Below are 25,965 nucleotides of genomic sequence, written 5' to 3'. Positions count from 1 at the left end.
TATACAGGAGACTATATAAAATTGGTTGAAAGCAGAGCAGTTAAATAAATTCACTTGATGTGCAAATTTTTAGATCCACAGTATGTCAATTTTTTGTGCAAATTTTATAACGGTCTTCACTCTTGCAATACATATAGTGAATTCACAACAAAATGTAACGTGAGGATTTTGATGTGGAAACTCAGCAGAAATGCTACGAAAACACTGTACATACACAGCAGAAAATCCACATTGAATCCGCAATGTGTGCATCTGGCCTAAAACGCAAAAATAAGCTATAAAGAAACTGTATTGTCTAGATCACGAGTATTTCGGACAACTTCTAAAAATGTACAATAGATGGCGGTATAATGTTTACTAACATGAAGTAGATAATATGTGATATGTTGCGTACTACCACCAGGTGGTGCTGCTACCGCAAGTAAATGGTTGCCTGTACATTTAGCCTAAAAAACTACAAAGTTCCAAAAGCTAAACTATTCCTTTTATAACATCAGCATATGAACACATTTTAAGTTGTGACTATCAAGGTCATAAACCTTTAGTTTATATATAAGAACTTGGTAACATTGATTTTCTTCTATGAGATAAATCCAATGCATTTAACAGTTTCTATAGTAAAGGGTTATCATTTTACGGCTGAGATGGGAATAATTCTGTCCAGGCTTTGACCATTAAGGTGGAGCTACGGAAACAACAGAGAGAGACTGTCTACACGGTTTCCGGTACTCCACTTCATTTCTATGGAAGTTATAGAAACAGCGCAGCTCAGCCGCTCTCACCTGTTTTCAAAGCTCCACCTTAGTGGCCAAAAGTCTAGACGGATGAAAGGATGTGATGGGAATAACCCTTTAACTGCATATATTGGGGAAAAAAGTCTACCATGGCTTTCATTTCCAACATCTGTTTACATTTTAATCTTTTTAGAGTTAATGGAGCTGTAACAGAAGGATATGAGGATGATGTAGGAAAGCGGACCTCGTTCTATGGCTTTACTGCTTTCACTATGCTTGCTTCCCTCTTGCTGCTAAAGAGAAACGGATTTTCTACTATTCCCCATGACAAGGTAAAGGCAAACCCGGAGAATAGAGATTTATACATTCCTATTTTAAATGGGTTATGGCGGAGTTTTATACATGAGGGCCTATGCTTAGGATTGGTCATTAATTTCTGTAGCATCCCCGCAGATCAGCTGTTTCCGCTTACGGTGGTGACTGGATATGTGTAAAGGACCAATTCAAAGACCTGCAGCTTCATCTTGTAATCTGCTCTTGAAATATGAAAGCTGTGCCGTGATTGCACTATGGACAGCAAAGACCCTTTTTTCTGTTCTACAATTTCATAAATCTGCCAACAGCAATTCTGCTTTATATAAGAGAGCATGTATATAGTTGGTGAGACAGGATCGCAGCGCATAGGATACACTGAGATTCTCCTGTATATATTGTACATCACATAGAATACACTGAGACTATTGTATACATCACATAGGATAGTCTAAGAAACTGCTGCATAATTCACGTAGGAGACACTGGGACTCTGCTGTATACTTTACATAGGAGATATTGAGACTGATGACTATGCACCACATAAGATACACTGAGAGTCTGATGTATACATCATATAGGAGATGCTGAGACAGCTGTGTATACACTATATAGGAAACATTGAGACTCTGCTGTATACATCATATAGGAGACGCTGAGACCGCTATATACATTAGAAGACAGCAGTTCTACGTCATTGATCTGTCACTGGTGCCATTAGATAGGAAAAAGCACAATGTGATCATACTTGACAACTTTTGATAACTGCCTTCAGGGAGATTAAACTGGTCAGTGCATATAGCACATTATGGCAAAGATTTGAGAGGCAAAATGCGTTCATTTTGCAGCAGGGGCTGGCTGGCACTTTTCAGCCTGGGGGGCAATCACAAGGCAGTGGCCCTCGAATTGTGGTGGCCCACCTCTGCCCTGCTTATCTCTGGTCGCTGCATTAAAGCAGCAGCAATGACAAGCTTTAAAGACAGGCTGGTACATAGATATGCGAACAGAACAAAGCTTGCTGCATAGATATGGGAGTAGAACCAAGCTTACTGCCTACATAGATACAGTAACAGAAGCAAGCTAACTACATAGACACAAGAACGGAACCAAGAATACTACTTAGATAAGGGAACTGAAACGAGCTTACTACAGCGATAAGGGAGCAGAGCCAAGCTTACTACAGAGATATGGGAGCAGAACCGAGCATACTACAGAGATAAGCGAGTAGAACTGAGCTTACTACAGAGCTATGGGAGCAGATCCGAGCTTACTAGAGAGATATGGGAGCAGAAATGAACTTACTACAGAGATATGGGAGCAGAACAGAGTTTACTACAGAGATATGGGAGCAGAACAGAGCTTACTCCAGAGATATGGGAGCTGAACCGAGATTACTAAGTCTACTACATAAATACGGGAACAATACCAAGCTTATGGCATACATATGGTACCAGAATCTAGATTACTACATCGATACAGTACCAGAACCAAGCTTACTGCTTAGATATGGTACCATAACTGAGCTTACCTTCAAACATACAACTCCGGAAACACGGACATGTAAACACACACAGTACGCAGGGGTGTTGATAGGGTCCTAAAAGACCAGGGGTCCAAGCTCCAAAGTGCATGTTTCCCCATATGACCGCCCTATATCCATATAAAATAGCATCTGTAATTACAGTATATCACTGTTGCTAGCCAACAACACACAATGCAAAGACCAATATTATCAAAATGACTACTACAAAAGACCAAACAATACGGCTACACAATGTCCACTATCATCACCAATACACAGAGAATACATAATAATATGACCATTATCTCTACATAACAAAACACTCTATACAAAGACCAATGATACCACCATACACCTTCTACTACATAATGACTGAAACACATTAACCTGTTATTAAATAAAAAAAATAAAAACACTACTAAAAAGAGCAATCTTACCACCTTACAGTAACTGTATATTGGTAGATACCAGTCCCACAGAACATACACGTGATTACAGTACAGTTTAACTTACACATGACGTTCTTTCTGATTCGGGTTGTTCACTTTTCCAGTCTTTTCCATCTGGCCCAGACCTCCATTGCCACTTCTCCAGCCACAGCTTGTCTGCACAGATTACAATAAAAACACATTTAAAGCGACGTAGCCATCTATTTCCAACCTACAAAAACTCCCCACTCTGCGTGCACTTGCGGTGTGGAGCACTGACCCCAATATTTAAAAAATTATGGCATTATTAGGATTACTCCCTCCCCAAAAAATTCTATATAATATCCCAAGTGCCCCCTTCCAGCAACAAATACTCTTGAGTGTCCACTTAAAGTTAATAATGCCCCCCCAACAAAAATAAATAATGGGACCTGAGTGCCCCTATCAAAACTAATAATGTCTCCTTTTATAACAAATAATGTCCTTTGAGTACCCACACAGCTCTGTATATACAGAATGATAGTCCTACAGCCCTCAATACACAATATGATTTTCCCCAAAGCCCTTTATAATACATTGAGGACCCCAGAGCTCCCTATATATAGTAAAATGGCTACATAGCCCCTATATACAATATGATGTCCCCACTGCCCCCTATATATAGTATGAAGGTCCTCACTGTCCTATACGTATCATACAGTGGGGAAAAAAGTATTTAGTCAGCCACCAATTATGCAAGTTCTCCCACTTAAAAAGATGAGAGAGGCCTGTAATTGACATCATAGGTAGACCACAACTATGAGAGTCAAAATGAGAAAACAAATCCAGAAAATCACCTTGTCTGATTTGGCAAGATTTATTTTGCAAACTATGGCGGAACATAAGAAACATGCAAGATTTCTGGCTCTCACAGACCTGTAACTTCTTCTTTAAGAGTCTCCTCTGGCCTCCAGTCATTACCTGTAGTAATGGCACCTGTTTGAACTTGTTATCAGTATAAAAGACACCTGTCCACAACCTCAAACAGTCACACTCCAAACTCCACTATGGTGAAGACCAAAGAGCTGTCGGAGGACACCAGAAACAAAATTGTAGCCCTGCACCAGCCTGGGAAGACTGAATCTGCAATAGGCAAACAGCTTGGTGTGATGAAATCAACTAAGTGCACAAAAAAGCAACACGGCGCATTTTTGTGCGCTTGCCGCAGCGCCAAGAACGCGCAAGCACCATCAAAAATGTACCAGCGCATGACCAGCATACCCAACGCTAACTATAGGGTACGCTGATTACATGCTGCGTCATGCGATCAGAGGAGGAGCTGACCGGAGGAGGTGGGACGGGGGCAGAGCTTAGCGGTGGCCCTGCACCTCCGAACGCAAATCTGAAAGTTGCCTTAGGCCTGTTTCACATGTCAGTTTTTTGCCATCAGTCAAGATCCGCCGTTTTCCTAAAAAAACGGATCCACCATTTTGTTTGGCGGATCAGTTTTTTTCCCATTGACTTGCATTACTGGTGGATCTTGACGGATGGGGATGGCCATCCGTTGAATCCGTTTTTTTGCGGATCCGCCATTTTTTTACCGTCCGCCGACATGCCCAGACGGAGCATGTAACATTTTTTTGGCTGAATGATCCGCATTTTTGTATTGCGCATGCCCGGAGGCATGAACTCAGCCGGCAATTTAACCCTGAAATACTTTCTGGCGCACGGAAAAATTCTCTCTCTCTCTCTTTCTCTCTCTTTCTCTTCCCCAAACTGCGGTTCCATAAAAATTCTTCAGCCAACGGATCCGTAAAAAAAACGGTCCGCTGCCGTCCGTTTGCATCAGTTACGAACGGATCCGCTTTCCGCCATTTTGGCGGATTGTAACTGACAAGAAAAAACTGACGTGTGAAACAGGCCTTAGAGGGACACATCAGTCACAGTCACATTAACATTTTAGAGGGCCACATCCACATTATTGATGTCTGTGAATGTGGCTAAAACACATTTTCCCATACTTGCTGTGCTGGAGGAGCCTGCCTGGGCTGGAGGACACACGATCAGTAGTGCACTCAGTGGAGCGAGTCACGAGTGGACAGTTTGAGGCCTGGCTGAGGGCTGAGGCTCTCACTGTGTGAGCAATGGCGGCTGATCTCTGCCTCTTCTCTCAGATATGGCTGGGGACGGTTCAGAGACGTGCTTACGTAGCACGCTGTACACATGACCCACCCACCCCCCTCTCTCTGAACCTCGGCCAGATCCTCCAATCACAGGCTGCCACGTCTGTGCTGTCTCACTGTCTCAGTCAGCCTGCAGTGACAGTCTGATTCTGTGTGCAGTGACTGAGTGCCCCTCCCCTCCCCTCCCCATGTCTCTGTACTGCTACACAGTACTATAATGAATGATGCAACCTATGTATGCTGCCGTGGCCCGCCCACCCCCCCGTGTCAGTTAATGTGCTATGTGTGTGCGGTGGCCCGCCCCCCCTGTGTCTGCTAATGCTATGATAATGTCACATAGCATTTAGCAGACACATGGAGGGAGGGCGAGTGGGCGGGGCGCCGCACACACATAGCCTATGTGTGTGTGGCTGCAGTAGTGCCCAGCCACCCGCCCAGCAACCCTGTCTCAGCTAATGCTAGCCTATGCCTATGCTATGTCTGTGTGGCAGGCAGCCCGCCCGGCCCCCCTGTGTCTGCAGCTGCTAGTGCGGCGGCCGCTCTCCTCCTCCTGACTCCAGTCCTCTGATGATGCCGACAGTACTATTATGTACACAACAAGCGCTGTGGCCGTGTCCTTCTGCCAATTAACCGGCCCGGGGGGGAAAATTCCTCCCTGCCACCCGGCCCAGCCCGCCACTGTTTTGCAGACAATGCCTCTTTTACATACCACGCCAGTTACACGTCTCTTCCTCACCCATGCAATAAAAGCAATGGGAATCAAAATTAAAAGCACTTTGCCTTGTCATCCAGGAAACAACAAAAACAGAAGAGAGCCCATGTGCAAGAAAATTTATAGGCATTTTGCAGCTCATCACATTACACACTTTCATTTGTCTACGAAAAGTATAATGTCCCCACATAGACTTCCAAGCAGTATTGGCCCCCAAACAGTCCTACAAATAATACATATAATGACCCCCAAGATAACCCACCAAGTAGTTTTATGGCCCACAGCATAGCCTTTCAAACAGTATAATCATAGACTCATAGAATGTTAGAGTTGGAATGGACCTCCAGCCGCACTGATTACCGCTGATGTCAGTGAGGCTGCGTGGAGTCCCTGTTGAGAAACTTTCCAACGCTTATTAGTTTATCTCCGGTCAGCTGGGGAGGCTGCGCAGAGATGAATTAATTCATTCGGCAGTGGTTTACAGCAGGGCTGGTCGCATTAGCACCGGTCCCCGTTGTAAACTAGTTAACCCCTTCAGATGGATTGCAGTGGGAGACCTGACTGAACAGCGGAGAGGTATGTATATTGTTGTTTTTTTTTTTTTTTTTTTACAGAACCATGGCTTTTTTTGGATTAGCAGATTAATAAATGAGGTCAAAAACTTGGTGTGATTATTTCATTAAAAGAATTTTTAATTAATGTGTGTGTTTTTTTAACCCTTTACTATTCTAGTGTTAATAATGGAGAGGTGTCTTATTGACACTTCTCCATTATTAGCCTGGCTTAATGTCACCTTTCAATAGCAAGGTGACAGTAACCCATTGTTATTAACCCATTAGCCACCACTACAAGGCAATGGGAATAGAGAGGATAAGTGCCCGAAAAGGCGCATCTTATAGATGCGCCTTTTCTGGGGTGGCTGGGGACAGATTTTTTTTAGCCGGTGGGGCCAAAAACAATGGTCTCTCTTTAGGCTATTAATATCTGCCCTCACTCACTGGCTTTCCCTCTCTGGTGGAGAAATTACCGCGGGAGCCCATGCAATTTTTTTCAACGAACTAACCCCTTAATTTAACACCTACATGTCCAAAATTCTACACACATACCCTAATCTAATTATTAGTCAAAGACATATAAAAAACTAAATGAAATTAAATGGTTTACTGTATGTAAACCATGTGTCATTTCATGTCGGGTTTTGTATTGATTTCACAGAAGTCGACAGTTGATTTAGCGGCTATTCTGCTATGTAGAACTCTATGAAATATATTTATATATATATATATATATATATATGTGTGTGTGTGTGTGTGTCTCAATGACATGTAATAATAATAAATTTTATTTCTATAGTGCCGACATATTCCGCAGCACTTTACATTTGTACAGACAATAGACATTACAGCATAACAATAATCACATAGATCATAACAGACACCAAGAGGAATGAGGGCCCTGCTCGCAAGCTTACAATCTATGAGGAAAAAGGTAGACACGAAAGGTGGGTGGTAACAATTGCCCTGACTGTATGGACCAGCCATAATGTTAAGTGTGTAACAGTACAGACACAGAGGGCTAATGGATGCATAAAGCTTGTGGGAACATGGTTATGGTAAAACTTTTGGCTGTGCCACCCAGGGATAGATTAGTTTAATGTGTTGAGGCGGTAGGCCAGTCTGAATAAATGCATTTTCAGGGCACGCTTAAAATTGTGGGGATTGGGGACTAATTGTATTGACCTGGGAAGTGCATTCCAAAGAATTGGCGCAGCACGTGTATAGTCTTGGAGACGGGAGTGGAAGGTTCTGATTGTTGAGGATGCTAACCTCAGGTCATCATAAAAAAAGGGGGAGACAGAAGCGCACAATAGGGTCTTATCCAATGATATAAACGTTTCACAGATATGGATCCACTCACCTGGTTCAGTTGTGTGGAAAACAACAACCATAAGCACAAATGGGTAGGATCCGATGAACTGCAGCAATCAGCAGGTAACTTTGCTCCTGAGGAAGTGTACAGTGTGTACACGAAACGCGTAGAGTTTATGGAATAAAAAGAAAGTTATAATCACTGCTTGGTCCTTGGATTAACTCCTTGTGAACTTTGGACTGGAACAGTGCGATCCTGAAAGCCGGACTTCTCTCCTTCCTATGTATGCAACCTCAGGTCATCAGCAGAATGGAGGGCACGGGTAGGGTGGGGTACTGAAACGAGGGAGGAGATGTAGGGTGGTGCTGAGCCATGGAGAGCTTTGTGGGTGAGGGTAATAAGTTTGTACTGGATTCTGGAGTGGATGGATAGCCAGTGTAATGAATTGCACAAGGTAGAGGCGTCGGTGTAATGATTGGCGAGGAATATGATCCTGGCTGCAGCATTCAAGACAGATTGGAGGGGGGAGAGTTTGGTAAGAGGGAGACCGATTAGAAGAGAGTTACAATTGTAGAGACGAGAAGGAATAAGAGAAGCAGTAAGAGTTTTTGCGGAGTCAAAAGTAAGAAAAGGTCGAATTCTAGAAATGTTTTTGAGGTGCAGATAACAAGAGCGAGCCAGTGATCAGATGTGGGGGGCAAAGGAAAGCTCGGAGTCAAGTATGACCCCAAGACAGCGGGCATGTTGCTGGGGAGTAATAGTGGAACCACACACGGAAATGGCAATGTCGGGTATAGGTACATTAGTAGCGGGAGGAAACACAAGGAGTTCAATCTTTGACAGGTTCAGTTTCAGATATAGTGAGGACATGATGTTAGACACAGCGTTTATACAATCGCTGGTGTTTTCCAGAAAGGCAGGCGTGATGTCAGAAGAAGTCATATAATTGGGTGTCATCAGCATAGAGATGGTACTGGAAACCAAATCTACTGTTTGTTTGACCAATAGGGGCAGTGTACGAAGAGAAGAGGAGGGGGCCTAGGACTAATCCTTGAGGAACCCCAGCAGTAAGGGGAAGATGAGAGGAGGAGGAACCAGCAAAAGATACAGTATAGGAGCAGTCAGAGAGATAGGAGGAGAACGGTGTCCTTGAGGCCAATGGAACGGAGCATAGTGAGGAGGAGCTGATGATCCACAGTGTCGAATGCTGCAGAGAGATCCAAGAGAATTAGCATGGAGTAATGAACATTTGATTTAGCTGTTAGTAGATCATAGAATCATAGAATCATAGAATCGTAGAGTTGGAAGGGACCTCCTGGGCCATCTGGTCCAACCCCCTGCTCAAAGCAGGATTCGCTAAATCATCCCAGTCAGATGTCTGTCCAGCCTCTGTTTGAAGACTTCCTTTGAAGGAGAACTCACCACTTCTCGTGGCAGCCTGTTCCACTCATTGATCACTCTAACTGTCAAATAGTTTTTTCTAATATCTAACCGGTGTCTCTTCCCATACAGTTTCATCCCATTGCTTCTAGTCATTCCTTGTGCAAATGAGAATAAAGTTGATCCTTCTACAATGTGACAGCCCTTTAGATATTTGTAGACAGCTATTAAGTCTCCTCTCAGTCTTCTCTTTTGCAAACTAAACATTCCCAAATCCTGCAACCTTTCCTCATAAGACAGGGTTTGCAGACCGGTCACCATTCTGGTCTCTCTTTTCTGAACTTGCTCTAGTTTGTTGATGTCTTTTTTAAAATGTGGTGCCCAAAACTGGACACAATATTCCAGATGAGGTCTGACCAAAGAGGAGTAGAGGGAAATAATGACTTCACGTGATCTAGACTGTATGCTTCTGTTAATACATCCTAGAATTGCATTTGCCTTTTTTGCTGCTGCATCACACTGTTGACTCATATTCAGTCTGTGATCTATTAGTATACCCAAGTCTTTTTCACATGTGCTGTCACTTAGCCCTATTCCTCCCATTCTGTATATGCTTTTTTCATTTTTATTGCCCAGATGTAGTACTTTGCATTTCTCCCTGTTAAAAACTATTCTGTTAGTTGCTGCCCACTTCTCCAGTTTATTTATATCTTTTTGAATCCTCTCTCTCTCTTCTCTAGTATTAGCTATCCCTCCTAGCTTTGTGTCATCAGCAAATTTAATCAGTTTACCCTCAATTCCTTCATCTAAATCGTTGATAAAGATGTTGAACAATACAGGGCCCAGGACAGAGCCCTGTGGTACCCCACTTGAGACATTCTTCCAACTGGATGTGCAGCCATTTACGACCACTCTTTGGGTCCGATCACTAAGCCAGTTATGAATCCACCTAACAGTTGCCTTGTCCATTCCATACTTAGTCATTTTTTCAATAAGGATTGTATGAGACACTTTGTCAAATGCTTTGCTGAAGTCAAGATATACTATATCTACAGCATTTCCTTGATCCACCCAATCAGTGATTCCGTCATAGAAGGAAATTAAGTTAGTCTTACATGACTTATTAGTTACAAACCCATGCTGACTCTGTTTAATCACTTCATTCTTATCCAGGTACTGACATACATGTTGTTTAATAATTTGTTCAAAGATCTTTCCTGGTATAGAAGTCAGACTCACCGGCCTATAGTTGCCTGGGTCCACCTTCTTCCCCTTTTTGAAGATAGGAACAACATTTGCTCTTCTCCAGTCTTCTGTCACTTCTCCTGTTCTCCAAGAATTTTCAAAGATTATGGAGAGGGGTTCAAAAATTTCTTCTGCTATCTCCTTCAGTACTCTGGGGTGTAATTCATCTGGACCTGGAGACTTGAATTCATTTAGGTTAGCTAAGTGTTTCCTCACTATCTTTCTGTTTATAGATATCCTGGATTCTTCTATTCCCTTAATAGGACAGTGAAGAACAGTTGATGTTGCATTTCCTTTCTGAGAGAAAACAGATGCAAAATAGGAATTTAAAAGCTCAGCCTTCTCAACATCCTGTCTTACCATTTCATCATTTTCATCCTGTAAAAATCCTATAGCATCTTTGACTTTTCTTTTGCTTTTGACATATCCCCAAAATCCTTTATTATTGCTTTTGACATCTCTTGCAAGCCTCAATTCATTTTCAGCCTTAGATAATCTGATTTGTGCCCTGCAGGTTCTGCAGACAGCATTATATTCTTCTTTAGATATGCCTCCCTCTTTCCATTTTATAAACATTGTTTTCTTCCTTTTTAGCATGTGCTTAAGTTCTGTGTTCATCCATCCTGGTTTCCTTAAATGCTTCCTATTCTTCCCTCTTTTCGGAATTGTTAACAATTGTGCTTTGAGAATTTCATTTTTAAAGATTTCCCATCCTTCCTGGACATTTTTGTCTTTAAGGATATCCAGCCATTGGATCCCTCCAATTCTCTTTCTGAATCCCTTAAAATCTGCCTTTCTGAAATCTAACCTTGTCTGAGTCTTCACAGGTCTTCCTCCTCTAGTTATCCAAAATTCTAAAATAGCATGGTCGCTACCTCCTAGGGTCCCAGCCACTTTTACCTCCTCAACCATTTCCTCCCTGTTTATAAGGATTAGATCCAAGGTAGCAGTTCCCCTTGTTTTCTCCCCTACCTTTTGGAAGATAAAGTTGTCAGCAAGAGAGGATAAGAATTTCCTTGACCTGTTAGTTTTGCCTGAGAGAGATTCCCAACAAATGTCTGGATAGTTGAAATCTCCCATGACAACTATGTCATATTTTTTGGAGAACTTGGCCATTTGATGCATAAAAAGTTTATCCATATGTTCAGCTTGCACAGGCGGCCTGTAGTAAATGCCTACAATGGTGTCCTTTCCATTGTTCTGTCCTTGTATTCTTACCCAAACAGTTTCCACAGAACTCCCAGTCTCTGAAGCTTCAGTCTCTGTGCAGATATACGCGTTTCTAACATACAATGCGACACCTCCTCCTCGTTTATCAAGTCTGTTTCTTGCAAATAAGTTGTATCCTTCTAGTCTTGTATTCCAATCATGTGTATTGTCCCACCAAGTTTCAGTGATTCCAATGACATATTTCTTTTCCTGTGTTAGTAGTTCCAATTCTCCTTGTTTGTTGCCCATGCTTTGTGCATTAGTATAGAAACATTTTAGTTTGTGATAGGTGTCTCTTTCTCCAATATTTTTATTAATTAGATTCTTTTGTCTTTGTTCTTCCTTTCCACTTCTAATAGCAGAGTTCTCAATAGCATTTGTCAGGTGTATGGCTTTTTCTGGTCTTTTCCTTCCCTTCCCATGTTGTTATTAGAGACTTTAGTGAGGGCAGAGAGAGTCATTAGAGACTTTAGTGAGGGCAGTTTCAGTAGAGTGTAAAGAGCGGAAACCGAATTGGAGAGGGTCGAGAAGAGAGTTATCAAAGAGATAGTAGATAAGACGGGAGTGGACCAGGCGTTCCAGTAGTTTAGAGATGAAGGGAAGATTAGTGACAGGTCTATAGTTAGCGGCACAGTTTTGGTCGAGGAATGGTTTCTTAAGTAGTGGATGTATGATGGCATGCTTAAATGAGGAGGGAAAGATACAAGAAGAGAAAGAGAGGTTAAATATTTTAGTAAGATGAGGAGTGACAGCAGGGGAAAGGGACTGGAGGAGATGCAACGGAAATGGGTCACTGGTGCAAGTGGTTGGGCGAGAAGATGCAAGGAGCCTGCTTACTTCTTCTGTGACTGGTTCAAAATCAGAGAGTGAGCTAGATGCAGTGGGGGAGGGAGGACAGTGCATGGTATGAGGTGATTGGGAGATAATATCCTGTCGGATCTGGTCAATTTGTTCTTTGAAGTAATTGGCCAGATTATGTGTCTATATCTATTCTTACTTTTGTGTTTTAACCCGTCATTGGGATCCATTATATGTCCATTTTGCAAGCCGGCGAGAAAATCTCGGCATACGGATGCCATACCGATGTCATATGGATGCTTACATGCGCAAAAAACGCAGCAACACCTTGACAACGGATGACATACGAATCACAGTTCAGGGAACATTACTGCGTATTACGACCATAAAATACGGACCGTATTTTTATACGTTGTGTCGGACTCCAGCCTTTCTTTGAGTGTTCACTCCTACCCCTCCCTCTCTTTTATGACCTTCGTCTAACTCTGTGCATTTGGTCTGACCATTCCCACCCACCTCCCCCTCACACCTAATTGCCATTAGCTCAAGATATATTCAGACCCATACGTCTGATCCATGCATCTTTCAAATAACATCTTTTTAAGTACATTTTTTAAGTATATATATTTTAAGTACAATATTTTGAATTAGACTTGAATTGGACTGGAATTGACTGTAAGGTAATGGAATAGAAAACCACTATAATGTTTCTGTTTCTTTTCACTTTCACCCCCCATACTACTTTTTTTCTTATGATCTCCTGTAATCCCTCCACCTAGTAAGGAACTAGTCATATCTCCCTCCATCCTCCCCAGCCATCTCACCTCCTCCTCACAACTGTTCCTCTACATACAATCCTTTTTCTCCAGACTCACACGGTCGCATCATTCCTATCTAGCTCCCACCTTCTAACGCTCTGTCTGCTACTCCTAATTGCTGGCGATGCATCCCCAAATCATGGCCCTCCTCAACACATCCTCACACTCATTTCTAACACCCTGCCACGATCCTCTACAACTTTTCGCAACTATGAAAACCTCATACCTGTTCATCCAGCCCCCACTCCTCCGGTCCCCCTACCTGGAGCTCTATGGAACGCACGCTCTGTCTGCAACAAACTGTCGTGTAATCATGACCTCTTTATCGCTAACAAACTCTCCTTCCTTGTCATCACTGAAATCTGGCTCATCCCTTCTGACTCAGCTTCTCCAGCTGCACTTTCTTATCGCAGATTCCATCTCTCTCACACCCCTCGCCCCAGCAACAAACGTGGTAGTGGAGTTGATTTGCTCCTGTCCGATACCTGCTCCTTTACCCCAATTCCACTCCCACCCTCCGCTACTCTTCCTTCATTTGAGGTGAACTCCGTCCGCATCTACTCCCCCCTCAAACCTCCAGCTGGCTGTCATCTACTGCCCCCCAGAACTAGCCATCTCCACCTTCCTCGACCACTTTACCACCTGGCTACTTCATTTACTTTCTGCTGACATCCCCACTATCATCATGAGTGACTTCAACATCCCCATCAACACTTCCAACTCAGCTGCCTCTAAACTTTTATCACTGACTGCTTCCTTTGGCCTCACTCAATGGTCCTTCACGGCCAACCACAAAGATAGCCACACGTTGGGCCTTATCTTCACCTGCCTCTGTTTCCTTACTAATCTCACTAACTCACCCCTCCTCCTGTCTGACCACAACCTACTGACATTCTCTTCCCTGTCCTCTCTTAGTGCGCAACCCCCACTCCACAAACTTACTCACCCTCGCAGAAATCTCAAACACTTCAATTTACACTCACTCTCTGAGTTCCTTCTCCCCCTAACAGACATAGCTTCTTTACATGACACAGATGCTGCTGACACTTTTTATAACACCACAATAACAGCAATACTCGATTCATCCGCCCCCTCACGCACACCAAAACTCATACAATCAACAGGCAGCCCTGGCTGACCAGCCTGAGCAAAGAACTGAGATGGGCTTCCAGGATTGCTGAGCGGAGATGGGACAGATCCCATTCTGCCGAGCACCTTTTCGCATACAAGTAGTCCCTCGCCAGCTTCAAGTCCACGCTCATTGCCGCAAAACAAACTTATTTCTCATCTCTCATTCTCCCTGTCTCACAACCCTAAACAGCTTTTCAACACTTTCAATTCTCTACTCCATGCCCCAGCACCTCCTCCCTCTCCTCTCATTTCTGCTGAAGACTTTGCCTCTTCCTTTAAGCAGAAGATCAATAACATCAGAGAAAGCCTTAGCCCCCTAGCCCCCATTGCCCCTCCTCTTAATTGCAAACCCTGTTCTCCACCCTTCTGTCATGATCACATCTCATCACTTGCACGCTTGACTGACTCCTTTCCCACCTCATCCCTAACCTCGCCACAGTCTTCATCCCAACCCTAACGCATCTCTTCTACCTTTCACTTACAAATGGTGTCTTCCCTTCATCCTTCAAACATCCCTTAATCACATCCATCCTCAAAAAGACCTTCCTTGACCCATCCTCTGTGTCAAGCTATCGCCCAATATCACCTCTCCCTCATGCCTCAAAACTACTGGAACAGCATGCCCATCTTGAACTGTCCTCCCACCTCTCCTCCTGTCCCTCTTTGACCGGTTAGAATCTGGCTTCTGACTCCATCACTCAACTGAAACCGCCCTAAGTAAAGTCACCAATGACCTACTAACCGCCAAGAACAAGCTACACTACTTTGTCCTCCTCCTGGACCTGTCTTCTGCCTTTCATACTGTAGACCATTCCCTCTTGTTACAGATTCTCTCATCTCTTGGCATCACAGATTTGGCCCTGTCCTGGATCTCGTCAAATCTAACACACCAGACATTTAGTGTCTCCCTCTCCCACATCCCTCGCCTCTTATCTGTCAGTGTTCCCACCGGCTCAATTCTAGAACCAATACACTTCTCCATCTACACCTTCGGACTGGGACAGCTCATAGAATCACACAGTTTGCAGTATCATCTCTACGCCGATGGCACGCAGATCTATCTATCTGGACCCAACATCACCTCCTTACTGACCAAAATCCCACAATGTCTGTGTCAGAGACACCGCACTACACTCGCTCACAGAGCCAGTGCGCGTGTCCTGAGTACAGAAACAGTGCTAAAAGATACCTGTGGAGCAGGGCAGCAGAGGTGACTATGCGTGCTTCAAACTATTAGTGTCAGGGTCCAGTCAGCGCCGGAAAGTAAAGAGGCACAGGACCTGCAGACACTGAAGTTAGCAAGCTGGCACAGGACCTATGGTCAGGTGACTGCAAGGGGCGGGGCATAGCATCCTGCTTTCAGATATGACAGGACACCATACAACAACTCAGAGTCAGGCAAAACGGAGGTCACAACAGTACGGGCAAACGAGGCACAGGAGGGACAAACAGACGGGTAGTCAGACAAAGCCAAAGGTCATACACAAGAGGGCGACGTGGTACCAAGGGGACGAGCAGAGAGAAGTCGGGTCACAAGCAGAGAGTCATACATGAGAGGTAGCGCAGTACAAGAGGGGCAGGCAGAACTCGTAACAGGGACAGAACCGGATCAAAACCAAACAAGCAAGTAAGATATCAGGCACAAAACACACGTACGCACAAGGTCAACTAACTCAGCCGAGGGCAGGAGTATAACTGACACCGGACCTAGGTCCAGTGAGCATTAAATAACCGCCCTCTGCCAGAGAGAGGCGGAACAATTAACCCCCAGTCTGGTCAGGATGGGCCAAAGCGAAACCCCGTCCTGGATCATGACAGTACCCTCCTCTCAATGGGGGGCCACCGGACCCCCTGGTCTCTCAGGGTACTTGGCGTGAAAGGCCCGGACCAACCGATCCGCATGGACCGATCGAGCAGGAACCCACGACCGTTCTTCAGGACCGTAGCCTTTCCAATGTACCAGATATTGAAGGGCACGACGGACCAACCTAGAGTCGACGATTCGTTCTACCTCGTACTCCGACTGCCCGTCTACCAAAACCAGTGGTGGGGAAGCTGATGATCCCTCCCCACCGGACCTCACAGGTTTCAAAAGGGCCTTATGGAAAACATTTGGGATCCGCAGAGATGGCGGGAGCCGCAACCGAAAAGCCACCGGGTTAACTGCTTTGGTAATTACATAGGGACCTATAAACTTGGGTCCAAGCTTCGCAGAGGGGACCTTGAGCCTTATATTCTTGGTGGACAACCATACCTTATCCCCAATCTGAAACACCGGTCCTGCGGATCGTTTTTTTGTCCGCAAAAAAATTAAATTTGTCTTGGGCCTTCTTAATGTTACTCTGGACCTCCCACCATACCTCCCCCAACCGCTGGATCGTCTCATCCGCCCCAGGACACCCAGAATTCAAACAGGAAAATTCTCCAAAATGAGGATGAAACCCATAATTACAGAAAAAGGGAGATGTACTCATAGACTGGTTAATGCGGTTGTTAAATGCAAACTCGGCCAACGGTAACACAGAACACCAATCATCCTGTCGGGCTGAGGTCAAGCAACGCAAAATTTGCTCCAGAGATTAATTGGTCCGCTCGGTCTGCCCATTAGTCTCAGGATGATAAGCGGATGAAAAGGACAGACCAATACCCAACCTCTTGCAAAAAGCCCTCCAAAATCTGGAAACAAATTGCACTCCTCTATAAGACACCACATTCAAGGGTACCCCATGCAACCGCAACACATGCTTAGCGAACAATCTGGACAAGGTTTCCGCATTAGGTAGAGCTGCCAAAGGTACAAAATGTGCCTGCTTACTAAACCTGTCCACCACAACCCAAACGACGGTATTACTCTTGGAGGGGGAAGGTTGGTGATGAAATCCCTGGACAAATGAGTCCATGGTCTCTCAGGAATTGGCAATGGTACCAATTCCCAGGCCGGCCGGTTATGGGGGGGTTTTGCACGGGCACAAACATCACAAGCAGACACATATTCCCCAACATCAGAGGCTAAAGCAGACCATCAGAATTCTCTAGCAATGGCCTTCCGGGTAGCAGAGATCCCTGGATGTCCACCCAGAACTGAGTCATGGAACTCCCGGAGGACCTTGAGGCGAAACTGAGCTGGCACGAAAAGCTTATCCACGGCTTAGTCAGAGGTGCCAGAGACTGAGCCTCCCGAATCTCCTGTTTCAACATATTAGAAATATCTGCCACCACCACCCCAGGCTGAAGAATGGAGGACGGAGGTTCCGGGGGGGGACACCGGATCTAGACTGCGTGACAAGGCATCCGCTCTGATATTTTTAGATCCTGGCCGAAAAGTGATCAAGAAATTGAACCGGGAAAAAAAAAGTGACCATCTAGCCTTTCTGGGAGTCAACCTTTTAGCTGACTCAATGTAAGCTAGGTTTTTGTGGTCCGTAATTGCTGTTATAGGATGGACAGCCCCCTCCATAAAATGCCTCCATTCTTCAAAGGCCAACTTTACGGCCAGAAGTTCTCGATTCCCCACATCATAGTTTCTCTCTGCAGGGGAGAACTTCTTTGAGAAAAAGGCGCAAGGTCTCAAATTGGTCAAAGTGGCGGGTCCCTGGGACAATACCGCCCCCACCCCCACCTCTGAGGCGTTTACCTCAACAATAAATGGTTCCGACGGGTCTGGTTGAATAAGAACCGGGGCAGACATGAAACATTTTTTTAAAAACTGAAACGCCGCTACCGCTGCGGTTGACCAGTTCTTGATATCAGCCCCCTTTTGAGTCATGTCTGTAAGGGGTTTAACCACCTGTGAGAACCCCCTTATAAATTTACGGTAGTAATTGGCGAATCCTAGGAAACGCTGCAGAGCTTTCAAATCACAAGGCTGAACCCACTCGACAATGGCCTGCACCTTATTAGGATCCATGCGATACCCCTCAGCAGACACAGTGAACCCCAGAAAAGACAGTTCCTGGACAAAAAATAAGCATCAGAGAACACATGATTAATGAAATTTTGGAAAACCGCTGGAGCATTGGTCAGACCGAAAGGCATGACCAAGTTTTCAAACAACCCTTCAGTAGTGAGAAAAGCGGTTTTCCACTCATCTCCGTCCCAGACTCGGATAAGGTTATACGCTCCCCGTAGATCTAACTTTGAAAACCACTTAGGTCCGGACAACTGATTGTATAAATCAGGAATAAGTGGAAGGGGATACGTATTCCTCACAGTTATCTTATTTAACTCACGAAAATTGAGGCATGGGCGTAAACCACTGTCTTTTTCTTTAGATAAAGAAGCCCGCCGCTATGGGAGAAACAGAAGGACGAATGTGTCCCTTACAGAGACTCTTGGAAATATATTCTTTTATCACGGCCCTTTCTGGACCCGAAAGATTATACAAGCGGGCTTTGGGCAATTTAGCACCTGGAACCAGGTCAATGGCACAATCAAATGGGCGGTGTGGTGGTAAAACCTCAGCCTCATTTTCGGAGAAATCGTCCGTATAGTCTTTCAGGCACTCCGGAATACCTTCCAGACCCACGGATGACACAGACACCGTGACAAGACTGTTATGAATGAGTCACTGGAGGAGGAAAAAACAAAAACACAAGCTAAGTCCAGAAAACCGGAGAGGTTGGTAGCTAGCGGATTGCAGACCCCTGATCCTATTCACCACAACTAACAGTAGCCGTGGGGGGTTCCTACGGTGCCCTAGACCCCTCATCACAGCCAGAGAGCTAAATAAGGCTAAAGAAAGAAAGGGGAAATCTAAACTGCCCCAGAGCAGACCCCAAAGCAATAGACAGCCCCCAACATGTATTGTCGGTGAAAAACAGATGAAAACACAAACACAGACAGAAAGACAGGCTGAGCAACTGATGAGGCCCAACTAACTAGATAGGAAAGGACAGAAAAGATGCTGGCTGCAATCACGCAAAAAACCGTGCCAAAAATAATGTCCAACACGTCTGATAGAAAAGGCCCTGAAGTCACTAGACTTCAAAATCACTATATCAGCACTCAGGTATTTTCTGAAGACAGAGCAAAGAGATCAACTGATCAGAGACAAAAATGGAGTTCAGCCCGTCCCAACCAGGGCAGGCTGAACACAAACACTAAGTAAACAGACAAAATCTCATGGAAAAATAGCAGAGCAAAAACTTAGCTTTTAGTAGACAGGAACTAAACTGGATGCCAGAGCTCAGAGCAGAAAGGATCACCAGCACCCCTGCAGGGCGTCGGCAGCCGAATATCCACTCAGAAATTCCGGATGTCCAATCACACTCCACCTGTTCAGATGACAGGTTCTTCCCATCCAGATCAATTTCACTACCTCCTTTCACCAGCAGAGGGAGTTCATCAGACATCAGAGGTGAAGGAGAAAATGAACTCATAACAGTACCTCCCCCTTGAGGAGGGGTCACCAAACCCTCATCCACGCCACCAGGGCGATCAGGATGGGCCCGATGAAAAGCACGAACCAATCTTTCGGCATGAATATCGGATGCAGAGACCCAAGAATTATCCTCCTGGCCATAACCCTTCCATTTAACCAAATACTGGCGTCTTCGTCTAGCCAGACGAGAGTCCAGTATCTTCTCAACCTCATATTCCACATTACCTTCAACCAATACAGGGTCAGGAGGTGCCACCACAGGAACTACTGGCTCAACAAACCTCTTTAACAGAGACTTATGAAACATGTTATGGATCTTGAATGTAACAGGAAGAGCCAATCGAAACGAGACTGGATTAAGAATCTCCAAAATCTTGTAAGATCCAATAAATCTAGGTTTAAACTTTGGAGAAGCCACCTTCATAGAGATATTCTTTGATGACAATCAAACCATATCACCCACCTTAAACCGGGGACCAATGGTCCTATGCCGGTTGGAAAACCGCTGGGCCTTTTCCTGGGAGAGAGACAACTTATCCACTACTTGGTCCCAGATCTGGTGCATTCTCTCCAACACAGTGTTAACACCTGGGCAGGCAGAAGACTCCACCTGCCCTGAAGAGAATCGAGGATGAAACCCAAAGTTACAAAAAAAAGGTGACATCAAAGTGGCAGAACTAGCTCTATTATTTAAAGCAAATTCGGCCAAGGGCAAAAATGAAACCCAATCATCCTGATCAGCAGAAATAAAACATCTCAAATACGACTCCAAAGTCTGGTTTGTTCTCTCCGTCTGCCCATTGGTCTGAGGGTGAAACGCAGAGGAGAAGGACAAATGAATTCCCAGCTTGGAACAGAAAGTCCTCCAAAATCTAGAAACAAACTGAACTCCTCTGTCAGATACAATGTTCTCAGGAATCCCGTGCAAGCGAACCACCTGTTGCAAAAACAAGGGCACCAACTCTGAGGAAGATGGCAACTTAGGGAGTGGTACAAGATGGACCATCTTAGAGAATCTATCACAAATCACCCAAATAACAGTCATTCTCTGAGAGACAGGCATATCAGAGATAAAATCCATTGAAATATGGGTCCATGGCCTCCTGGGCACCGGCAAAGGCATCAACAACCCACTAGAGCGAGAACAATGTTTAGACGGGGAGCAAGTCCCACAGGACTGCACAAAGTTCCTGACATCACGAGACAAGGCGGGCCACCAAAAAGACCGACTCACCAAATCTCTAGTACCAAAAATACCTGGATGACCAGCCAATGCAGAGCAATGAACTTCAGACATTACTCTCTTCCTCCACTGGTCAGGAACATACAATTTTCCAATGGGACAACGCTCAGGTTTGTCCTCCTGAAACTCTTCCAGAGCACGTCTCAAATCGGGCGAGATGGCAGAAAGAACTACCCCCTCACCTAAGATGGTAGCAGGCTTGGTCACAATAGGAGAATCAGCAAAGAAACTCCTAGAGAGGGCGTCTGCCTTGACATTCTTAGTGCCCGGAAGAAAAGAGACCACAACATCAAAACGTGTGAAAAACAAGGCCCACCTAGCCTGTCTAGGATTCAAGCGTTTGGCCGACTCCAGGTAAATCAAATTCTTGCGGTCAGTAAGGACCACGACTTGATGTTTAGCTCCCTCCAACCAATGTCTCCACTCCTCAAATGCCCATTTCATGGCTAACAGTTCCCGATTCCCCACATCATAGCTACGTTCGGATGGGGAGAACTTTCAGGAAAAGAAAGCACAGGGATTCATTTTAGATGTTACAGGATCTTTTTGGGACAAATCAGCTCCTGCACCAATCTCAGAAGCGTCCACCTCTACCTGAAACGGGAGTGAGACATCAGTTTGCCGCAAGACCAGAGCAGAAGTGAACCTTCACTTTAGCTCCTGAAAGGAAGAAACAGCCTCCGGAGACCAATTCAGCACATCAGCACCCTTCTTAGTCAAATCAGTCAATAGTTTGGCAATACCAGAAAAATTAGCTATAAATTTACAATAAAAATTAGCAAAACCCAAAAACTTCTGGAGGGCCTTCAAAGAAGTGGGCTGAACCCAATCATAAATGGCCTGTACCTTGGCCGGGTCCATTTCAATAGTTGACGGAGACAAAATAAATCCCAAAAATGAAATCCTCTGTACCCCAAAAAGGCATTTCGATCCCTTGACATACAGGGAATTCTCCCTCAAAATCCGGAACACAGTCCGAACATGTTCCACATGAGAGTCCCAATCCCTGGAAAAGATCAAAATATCATCCAGATAGATGATCAAAAATTTATCCACAAAGTCTCGGAAAATATAATTCATGAAGCACTGGAAGACAGAAGGGGCATTAGTGAGCCCAAAAGGCATCACCAGGTACTCAAAATGTCCCTCCGGAGTATTAAATGCCGTCTTCCATTCATACCCATGCTTAATGCGAATAAGATTATACGCTCCCCTGAGGTCAAGCTTGGTAAACCAGCAAGCACCTTTAACTCTGGAGAATAGATCAGAAATCAGGGGTAACGGATACTGATATTTAACAGTAATTTTTTTGAGGGAACGATAGTCAATACAAGGCCTTAATGAACCATCTTTCTTGGCCACGAAAAAAACCCAGCACCTAAGGGTGTAGGGGATGGTCTAATATGACCCTTCTCCAACGACTCCTTAATATAGGATCGCATAGCCTCGTGCTCGGGTACAGATAAATTGAAAAGTCGACCCTTGGGAAATTTACACCCAGGGCTCAGCTCAATTGCACAGTCATAACTCCTATGAGGAGGCAAAGACGCAGACTCATTCTCACTAAATACATCATAAATATCAGCCAAATAGTCAGGAACATCATGCGACTGGGGAGAGGTGGAGAAAACAGGAGCGTCACTAAGGGCACACCGACAACCCCAACTCACCACAGACAAAGATTTCCAATCCAAAACTGGATTATGGATTTGCAACCAAGGAAACCCCAGAACAATGGTATCATGCAAATTATGCAACACCAAAAATCTGCAATTTTCTTGATGGTCTGGGGCGACCCGCATTACCACCTGGGTCCAAAACTGAGGTTTATTCTTCGCCAAAGGAGTAGCATCAATACCCCTCAAAGGGATAGGCGTCCACAGAGGTGTCATAGGAAACTCACAACGTTTAGCAAAATCCAAGTCCATCAGGTTCAGAGCTGCTCCCGAATCCACAAAAGCCTTAGCGGAAAATGTGGACAGGGAGCAGATCAGAGTAATTGCCAGAGGAAACTTAGGTTGAACAGCACCCACAGCAAATGTGTGTGCAAAACGTTTCTCTCGTTTAGGGCAGACAGAAATAATATGAGAGGCATCTCCACAAAAAAAACACAGCTTATTACACCTTCTGAACTCCTGACGTTGCGCCCTAGACAAAACTCTATCACATTGCATAGGTTCAGACATTTGTTCAACAGGTGGCAACACCTCTCGTGCAGTTTTGCGTTCATGCAAACGCCGATCAACCTGAATGGCTAATGACATAGAATCGTCAAGACTAGAGGGAACAGGAAATCCCACCATAGTATCTTTTACTGTTTCTGACAAACCCTTCCGAAAGAGAGCTGTCAAGGCACCATCATTCCAGTTAGTAAGGACCGCCCACTTTCGGAATTTTTGACAGTACAACTCTGCAGAATCCTGACCCTGGCTCAATGCCAACAGGGCCTTTTCAGCCTGATCAATAGCATTAGGTTCATCATACAACAACCCCAAGGCTTGAAAGAATGCGTTCACATTAGTTAGAATAGGATCATCAGGTTTTAAAGAAAACGCCCAATCCTGGGGATCGCCGCGCAGCAAAGAGATGACAATTTTAACCTGCTGTGCGGAGCTCCCCGATGAGTTAGGCTTCAAGGCAGAAAATAATTTACAATTATTCTTAAAATTCAAAAATTTAGACCGATCCCCAAAAAACACATCAAGAGTGGGGATTTTTGGTTCAGCAGCATGTGAATGAGCAAGATAGGCAGAAATTCCCCGCACTTCAGCAGTGACCTGCTCCACACGATCAGACAATTGCTAAATCTCCATTGAGAAAAAATTCCCCCTATGGCTTCAGAGAAATAGAGGAAAAAATATACACACAAAAAAAAAAATTCTGACACTTTTTTTTTTTTTTTTTACAATTCTTTCCTGCTATTGAGTACCCTAGAATCTGCAGTATGGCTGGTGATTCTGTTATGAATGAGTCACTGGAGGAGGAAAAAACAAAAACACAAGCTAAGTCCAGAAAACCAGAGAGGTTGGTAGCTAGCAGATTGCAGACCCCTGATCCTATTCACCACAACTAACAGTAGCCGTGGGGGGTTCCTACGGTGCCCTAGACCCCTCGTCACAGCCGGAGAGCTAAATAAGCCTAAAGAAAGAAAGGGGAAATCTAAACTGCCCCAGAGCAGACTCCAAAGCAATAGACAGCCCCCAACATGTATTGTCGGTGAAAAACAGATGAAAACACAAACACAGACAGAAAGACAAGCTAAGCAACTGATGAGGCCCAACTAACTAGATAGGAAAGGACAGAAAAGATGCTGGCTGCAATCACGCAAAAAACCCTGCCAAAAATAATGTCCAACACATCTGATAGAAAAGGCCCTGAAGTCACTAGACTTCAAAATCACTATATCAGCACTCAGGTATATTCTGAAGACAGAGCAAAGAGATCAACTGATCAGAGACAAAAATGGAGTTCAGCCCGTCCCAACCAGGGCAGGCTGAACACAAACACTAAGTAAACAGACAAAATCTCATGGAAAAATAGCAGAGCAAAAACTTAGCTTTTAGTAGACAGGAACTAAACTGGATGCCAGAGCTCAGAGCAGAAAGGATCACCAGCACGCCTGCAGGGCGTCGGCAGCCTTATATCCACTCAGAAATTCCGGATGTCCAATCACACTCCACCTGTTCAGATGACAGGTTCTTCCCATCCAGATCAATTTCACTACCTCCTTTCACCAGCAGAGGGAGTTCATCATACATCAGAGGTGAAGGAGAAAGTGAACTCATAACACAAGACATTTTTCAGAACAATAGGGACCCCATTTAACAATGTCCCGATATTCCCAATTAATTACAGGACTATGCAATTGTAACCAGGGGGACCCTAACACCAGTCCCACGGGCAGGTTGTCCATAACAAAACATGAAATATGTTCCTGGTGTAAGGAACTCACTTTAAGGAGAAACTCTTCAGTGCGAAACATAACGTTATTCTTAACCAGTGGTGTTTTGTCAATGGCAACAATGTGAATAGGAGTCTGCAACCTAACTGTCCCTAACTTACACCTGGCCACCAAGTCCGAGTCAATAAAGTTCAATGATGAACCGCAATCCACAAAGGCAGAAGTGGATGTAGAGACACTCCCACAACAAAGTTCCACTTGTAACAACATTTTAGAGAAGGCAGAAAAGGGTACCTGAGAGCCTGGGTGACCTCCATGACAATCACCCGGGCTCTGTCGCTTGTTGGTCAGTGGACAGGAGGGGCAATTCTTTTTCCAATGTCCAGAATCGCCACAGTGAAAACAGCATTTTCCCATGCGACGTTGTCTCCTTTCATTTTCTTTGAGGTCGATGGTTCCCATCTCCGTGACTTCCAATGTATGACTGGCTCCCCTTCCTTGGGAGAATAACAGTCTCTCAATTTGCACCACTCCCCTCGCCCGTAGCCTGCGATCCATTCGGACGGCCTGTGTCATAGCCTCTTCCAGGGAATCAGGCGGAGGGTGGAGAGTCAAGGCCTCTTTCAGATGTTCAGACAGGCCTCTACGGAACAAACCCCGGAGGGCGGCATCATTCCAACAGACCTCAGCAGCGCAGCATCTGAACTCTGAGCAAAACCACTCGGCTGAGTGCTTCCCCTGGCATACACTCATCACCATGTCCTCAGCCATACGCATTCGATCAGGCTCATCATAAATATGCCCCAGGGCTTCAAAAAATGCATCCACATTCATACACTCAGGGGCCGTGGTCGGAAGGGAGAAAGCCCAAGCTTGGGGGGGCTCCCCTTAACAGAGACATAATGACCCCCACTCTCTGACCTTCATCCCCAGAAGAGTGTGGCCTCAATGAAAAAAAAAAGCTTACAGCCCTCCTTGAAAACTCTGAATTTCCTTTTATCTCCAGAAAATGTGTTTGGTAACTTAACCGGAGACTCTGGGGAAACTAATGTAACATCCCGAGCCCCCGATGAGAATACCCCCTGCACAGTGTCAGCGATCAGCGGCTGAGACTGAGCCAG

The 25,965-nt window shown here is 44.8% G+C and overlaps 1 protein-coding gene across 1 annotated transcript in view; it reads left to right on the top strand.

Annotated features, from left to right (window-relative positions):
- The window catches only part of ST6GALNAC1 (ST6 N-acetylgalactosaminide alpha-2,6-sialyltransferase 1), a 145,830-nt gene that overhangs the window by 61,430 nt on the left and 58,435 nt on the right, over positions 1 to 25,965 (top strand). Inside the window, exon 5 of the mRNA XM_073563203.1 lies at positions 928 to 1,066. Within this exon, the coding sequence (XP_073419304.1) occupies positions 928 to 1,066 (139 nt within the window). The remainder of the gene's footprint in view (positions 1 to 927; positions 1,067 to 25,965) is intronic.

Source organism: Dendrobates tinctorius, unplaced genomic scaffold (assembly GCF_039654945.1).
Source record: "Dendrobates tinctorius isolate UK_male_01 unplaced genomic scaffold, ASM3965494v1 ptg000383l, whole genome shotgun sequence".
Taxonomy (NCBI): Eukaryota; Metazoa; Chordata; class Amphibia; order Anura; family Dendrobatidae; genus Dendrobates; species Dendrobates tinctorius.
Note: the sequence above shows the minus strand (reverse complement) of the source record. Positions and strands in the feature narration are given on the sequence as shown.